We start from the raw sequence: 7147 nt of genomic DNA, 5'->3' as shown, positions 1-7147 counted from the left end.
TCATGGAGTTTTGAAGCAAAAAGTTCTACTGGGTTTTCTGTTTAGGGGAAACCCCATTTCCCTGCAGCGTATATGCCTGGGTGTGTGTGTGTTGCCGAGTAGGCTAACTGAAGGTGGACAGGCGGTCATTTTGTCTATCGCTAGGGAAAACCCCACAGATATAGAGAGAAGAGATTTGGAAAGCATATAGTACCAACCAAACCAATTTGTGACATGAACTGGCACCATCACTCCGCTACCACACTGGGCAGCGGTTCATACTGGAAAATTTTCCTTCTGAATAATAGTAACAATCATTTAATTAGCACTAGTAACTAAAAGCACCAAACATATACCGAATATCTGTTATGTGCCTCAAATCTGTTATGATCCTATTTTCCTTCACGTTTACCTTTTCTATTTCTTCTCCTCTTGCACCACGCATGAATGAGTTCTTTTGAATCTTTTCACGAGTGCTCGCGCAGTTGCCAGTTGGTAACATGTCTCCCCGTAGCTAGGAGATGACGTCGCCTCACAGACTGCTCTCGCTTTTGTCAGGGCTTTGTCCCTAGCAGACGGGAAAGCGGATATGCAGCATATTTGTGGGCAGGGCTGCCATTTGGTACTTTTTCAGAAAACCCAGATTTATATATATATATATATATATATATATTTATACATGTATATATATATATATATATATATAATATATATATATATATATATAATATATATATTGTAATGACTTTATACCGTCACCAGAATATATTATTCAATTTTCTCTTTAAGTATCCATATACCACTGATATGATGTCCACAGTAAGGTGGAATCATACCACAAACTCAATTTTCAAAGTGCAAGGATGAATTCAAGGGAGGAGTAAACAAACACAACGAAAAAAACCCATAAATTTGATACATAAATAACCAGACAGAAAATACACCTGAACCTCTTTGAGTACAGGAAATAAATGAACTACTGTCACACTTAATAATAATTCAAAACACGTATTCAAAATTAAGATAGTATAACAAACAAACTCAAACCAAAATAAGGGGGCCCAGAAAGGAGGAGGAAATGGAAAAGAAAGAATATCTTGACGATTTACAGGCTAAATCTTATGTAAACCAAACTTGTCACTAAAAAGCTTCGTTATCAATAATGCTTATTATTCTCTTTGAAGAATACGGAATCCTCCACGTCTGGAGTGGTGGTAACCACAGGTGGTTATCAAACTCGGGGCCAGTCGAGCAGCCACTACAGAATCACAGCCGTCATCAATGAAAAAGGTATCAAAAACCTTACCATGGGATGGCGAGATCCCCCTGGCTTCATAACTGAACCAGAGGTGGTGCGGTGAATCCCAAAGATGTCCAGATAGTTTATCTGAAGAGATCTTCCAATTTGAAGATAGCGGATACTAAAAAACCCTAGGGTCCTGCAGATAAAGGCAAATCACCAACAGAGGCTGCAACCACCAAGAAGCAAGAGACGGCAATACTCTTTTTGCACGAAGCAAGGTCAAAATATTCCAAAGGTGACAAGGTCAAGAGAACGAAATCCTGTTCTCCTCCCAAAAGCCAAGAAGTTAACCCCCCCCCCCTTATCCACAGGGGAGGGACCACTCACACAACCTCCTTAAAGACAACCACGAACGTTAATAAAAAGCAAACAGTTGTTATACTCGAGAGGAAGTCAAACGACAAGTGAAACTTCAAAAAACTAGGTTTTGACAAATTATATAAAAAGATTTAATTTTATGATAATATTTAACGAAAAATTATCATATACTGGCTATATATATATATATATATATAGTATATATATATATATATATAGTATATATATATATATATTTATATATATATATATATATAAATATATATATATATATATACATATAAAATAATATATATATATATATTATATAATATACTACTGTATATAGATATATATATATATATATATATATATATATATATATATATATATATATCTATATATTTATTTATATATATATATATATATATATATATATATATATATATATATATATATATTTTATATATATATAGAGGTTTTAGTCTTCTTTTTTCACGAAGATATATATATGAGGTTATAGCCCATAGGGAAAAAGAGAAGCTTTTCTTTTCCCCTGTGGACTATAACCTTCCCACAAACACCACACACACACACACACACGCACACACACACACACACACACACACACATATATATATATATATATATATATATATATATATATATATATATATATGACTGGTAAAAAGTTCTGTTACAACAGAATTCCATCTAATAAATCAGCCCATAAAAACACCAAAATATAGAGAGAAAAATATTATATTTCAGAGACTGCTGTCTCTCTCTTCAGGTATATGAATGAGAAAAGTTTACAGAAAAGGTGGTATTTATACCAAGATATCCATCCACAGGTAAGCCAATTTAGGTCACCCCCGTGATAATCTTCCTTTAATCTTCTTAAGTGGTGGTTGAATGAAAACCTTGTGGATCACATCAGAATCCCATGCTCCTTTTGAGATGCTCATTACCTGCCTCTCTTTTATTAGACCGATTCCATCGTTTGACTCTTGTACCGGCAGTTGCTGCTATAAATTATGTGACAAATTCCAGTTTATTCTATGTTCATGTTCATTTATATGGTTGAAAATAGCTGAGTTCTGTTGTCCATACCTAACTGACCGTTTGTGTTGTATTAATCTCTGGGGAAGTGATTTTCCTGTAAATCCAATGTAAGATTGGTCACAGTAATGGCATGAGATTTCATAAACCCCTGTTTCATTGGGGAATGTCTTTTGTGGACATTAATCAGGGATTTGGCTAAGGTGTTTGGGTAAGTAAATGCAAAAGGGTTAGATTTTCCAAGGGTCTGAGTCACTGTCTTAATCCTGTCCAGGTGAGGAATTATTATTTGAGTTGGGTTTCTCTTTAGTCTTGTTTTGGAGGGGGTCGGTAGAAAATTACGTTTGTTTTGTGAATTGCTTTCTCAATTATGTGGTCAGGATACTTTAAAGATGAAAGTTGCTTACGAATTAGTTCAAATTCTTTTTCTAGGAAATCTGGGGAACAAATTCGTAAGGCTCTTAAGAACAAATTGCTGGCTACACCTATCTTGATAGCAATGTCGTGATAGCTAAAGCAGTGAATGTATGAAAGTGAGAACGTTGGTTTTCTGTATATGGTAAATTTGTATTCTGTCGTGTCTCTGATTACTAAAACATCAAGAAAAGGAATAGTAATGTCTACATAACTTTTATAGACATTTCAGAGGCAAGGTCTTTGGTGCAACTACACTTAAAAAACACACTTCTGATCACATATTCCAGAGGCCTCTATTTAGTAAGCTTTATATCCCGTCCAAATGTCTTATTTTCTATTTGTCTTAAAAGCTTCAGTTTAGAGTATTTCTCATTATTTTGTCGTATTTTGAACATAATGGAATGGAATACATTCGACGAAAACAATTCCACCAAGTTGTTTGTCTTGACCAAATCAAATTTAGAAACAAATATTAAACCGAGAGAGCCCCGCAGGGGTTAGTGGCCGTCAGTGCACCTCATGCGGTGCAATGTAGGGATTATTAAGGTTGTTTGCAGCGTCCTTTGGCCCCTAGCTGTAACCGCTTTCATTCCTTGTACTGCACATCCGTTCATATGATCTTTCTTCCATCTTGCATTTCACCCTTTCCCTAACGATTGATTCATGGTGGAACTGCGAGGCTTTCCTCCTGTTACGCCTTTCAGACCTTTTCACTGACAATTTTCCATTTTCAGCGCCCGAAAGGCCTTAGTTGCCCCATTTTTTCTTCGGCATTTTGCCCAAAGGCTATATAAAATCAAATAAAAAATAAACAGAGAGCTTTCCAAATATATTTGCAACCACACATAACTGGATTTGTTACTTCATTTCAAGACTCGTGCTGCTACTATGAGGACTTTTCAATAGAATACATTGGTACATTTTAACGGGATTGAATGAAAAAGTTTCGTCGGAAATTTAACGTGGATTCTTATTTTTTTTTTATTATTGTGCATTCACTTTCCTAGACAGATGTCTGTGAAGTCGGAGGCAACTTGGCCAGCCCGGAAAAGCTAAGAAATTTGTACTACTAAGAGCGAATCGTCTGTATGTACTTGAAAAAGAAGAGAATTCAGAGGTAAAATAAATAGTCATTTTTTGAGGTTCAGTAGATAATTTCCTAACGTTACAAACTGCTCGCACACTTTGAGAAAGTGAGCAGAACTATATTAATATCACAGGCAAATCACTCAGATTACTTGGGAAGCTGAATGTAATTCGTGCTGAAATAACTGAAAGCTTTGGCATCTTCGAGGAACCTAATTAATCAGAATTCATGCTGTATTGCATAGTACGTTACTCATGCATTTAAAGACGTTAACTTAATTTGCGCAAAAATAACTTTAAATCATTAAGGTCCTTAATCATTGTAACCTGGATTTATGCTAAAATAACGCGTTGAAATATGGCAGTGGTTTGAGGAAGTGAGTAGCTAAGGCTTATATCGAAATCACAGATTGACTCAGGTACTTGGAAAAGGTGCTGAGATTATATCCCAAAATGGTAGTCTGAGATGACTTCAGTTCTTTGGGAAATTCAGCAGAATGTAGGAAGCTGCCGAAAGTGAACGAGACCCGTGCGAGGATTCTTCTAGTCGCTGTAAGATTGAGCAGAACAGAAATGGAGTTAGATTATTTTTCTTCAGAAGCTGATAAATAGAGATCAGATATTAGTTTTGAAGGTGCCATTGTAAGAATATCGGACCCATCGATCTCCTTACCAGCATTCTTTGCTACCGAGAATAAACGTGAGGAGTCTGGTCCTGTAGCTAAAATGGCATCCTGGAAAAGAGATCAAGACTGAGAAAGGATAAGCGATAAACTATAAATACTGAAACGATTGACTGTCTTTAGATAATGAATTAAATGCTTATTAAATGGGCGATACGATTAAATCATGAAAATAAGAAGAAGAAGAAGAAAAATAGATTGTTTTATGTAGAGGGGGCCCCTCCCTCAGTAAGTACAAAAATGGCTACTGATTTATCTGGAGAGAGGGTATTGACGTTCTTCATCAAAGCAATCTGATAGAAAATGTACTTGAAAGGTAGCTATGACGTTATGGGAAAATCAATCTACAAGGGTTAAACACTGAAGAGCATCAAGCAGTCACTGGGAATAAAGTTCTGAACAACAGTTGTAATGTGCATTCATATGGACTTTGCACGTTGAGACCTTAGTGGTTGAAATGTGAAACATCTTGAAATGGAAGGTTTACAACTACCGAAACCTGAGCAAGCCTTAAAACAGATATGTGTACGTGTGTGCGTGACAGTAATATGCCTATAGTAGACACGTTAACCATGCATCTGATGTCTAAGCCAGTCCCTTACGACGCTCATGATTGTCTGTTGATAAGTGAATCACAGGGCTGGAAACTCTCAGTCTCTCTCGAGTGTTCACATAGGCAGTATGTATGTTCTACCTCTCCCGAGGGATACTTTTGAATGATGTATCCTTCAGGAGAGGTGGGACATAGATCCTACCCATGTGAACTCTTTTGAGAGACTGAGAGTTTCCAGCCCTGTGATGAGCTTATCAACAGCCAATCAGGAGCGTCATAAGGGACTGGCCTAGACTTCAAATGCACGGTTGATGTGAATCTGCTATAGTACATACATTTAAAGTTTATTTTTTGATCAGTTAAGCATATACAGCAGATGTTGGTGAAAGTAACAGGCAGCGTGAATGCACTGGAATTTGATGTTGAAAAATGGTAAATGCTACGACTCCAGAGGGAGAATTACGTAGGATTCAAAGTTAGTCGAAGGAATTGTAGAAAATCCCTTGAGAGAGTAGGAAGTGTAACCAAGAAAATTCAGGAAACTACCTAAAATAATCTCTCCATGGGAGAGATTATTTTATTGTTCAGAACATTCAATATATATATATATCTATATATATATATATATATATATATATATATATATATATATATATATGTGTGTGTGTGTGTGTGTGTGTAATGAAACACACGCACATCTTTATTTTATTTTATATATGATTGTAATGTACGTTCATAATGTCGTTGAAATGTGACGCGTCTTGGAATTGTAATTGAAGGTTTACAACTATTGAAACCGGAGTGGGTTTCAGTAAAGATGTAGAAAGTTACAAAGAGAGTAGAATTTTGTAGTTTTCCTCTGCCATATTATTTATAATTGTAGTGTGGTGAAGGTAACCAAAAGATTAACTGGTTTGAAAACTTAGAAAGTATATGAAGAGTTTTAGACCGGACAAAAAAAAAAAAAAAAAAAAAAAATGAATAAAAAATCAAATTAATCTGAAATCTGGTAACTTGAACTTATAGCCTGTCATTTAAATATATCTATTTATCCTTAACGCTTGCTATTATTATAACTGTTTCTACATAGTTTTTGTTGTATATTTTTGCTCTTCATCACTTCTGCGGAATCTATTACAAGTAATCAAAGTGTTCGTAAGTTCTTCTAAAATAAACCTACCTCCTCAGCAACAGAGCGTCTCAATCAGCGAAAGCAACTTGTCTCGGAATTCCGTGATCTTCCTTTTCAGCTGCTCCTCTCTCTCCCCGGCCGCCTTCACTTGCGACCGAAGGTCTTCGTTTTCGCTGAGGACTCCTCGAAGCTTTTCCCTCAGAGCCGCCTCCCTCAGTTTAGCGACCTCCCTGTGCTTCTTGGCTTTGATGGCATTGAGGCGTTTCCTCTCGCGGCACTCGTCGTCGAAGGGGTGGTCAAACTCGTTAGAGTTTTTTTCTTCTTCTTCTTCTTCTTGGGATTGCTGGAATGTCCTCCAGGACTGGACGAAGTGGGATCTACAATTTTATGTTGACAACTCATCCCCTGTGGAAGTCCCACCCCGCAGAACGGCGTTTTGATCAAGACTTCATTCCCGTCACCAGGAATCTCTGCTGGGACACAGGGACCGTCGGTTCCTGAAGGCGCTGCTGATAGTGGGTCGTCTGTTGATAGCAGTTCTAAGCCGTGGTAATCTGTTACTACGAGGTCGTCCAAATAACCGCTCAAACTCTCTGCCGAACAAAACCAAAAATTTAAAATAAAAGACTTGGGTA

The 7147-nt window shown here is 36.7% G+C and overlaps 1 protein-coding gene across 1 annotated transcript in view; it reads right to left on the bottom strand.

The window, feature by feature from the left end:
• Positions 1-6502: 6502 nt before the first annotated feature.
• The window catches only part of LOC135202336 (uncharacterized), a 3258-nt gene continuing 2613 nt past the window's right edge, over positions 6503-7147 (bottom strand). The window contains exon 2 of the mRNA XM_064231684.1: positions 6503-7105. Within this exon, the coding sequence (XP_064087754.1) occupies positions 6726-7105 (380 nt within the window). The 3' untranslated portion in view covers positions 6503-6725. The remainder of the gene's footprint in view (positions 7106-7147) is intronic.

The sequence above is a fragment of the Macrobrachium nipponense genome, chromosome 30 (genome assembly GCF_015104395.2).
Source record: "Macrobrachium nipponense isolate FS-2020 chromosome 30, ASM1510439v2, whole genome shotgun sequence".
In the NCBI taxonomy this organism is placed as follows: domain Eukaryota; kingdom Metazoa; phylum Arthropoda; class Malacostraca; order Decapoda; family Palaemonidae; genus Macrobrachium; species Macrobrachium nipponense.
The sequence above is the reverse complement of the archived record's forward strand: the minus strand, read 5'-3'. Positions and strand labels throughout refer to the sequence as shown.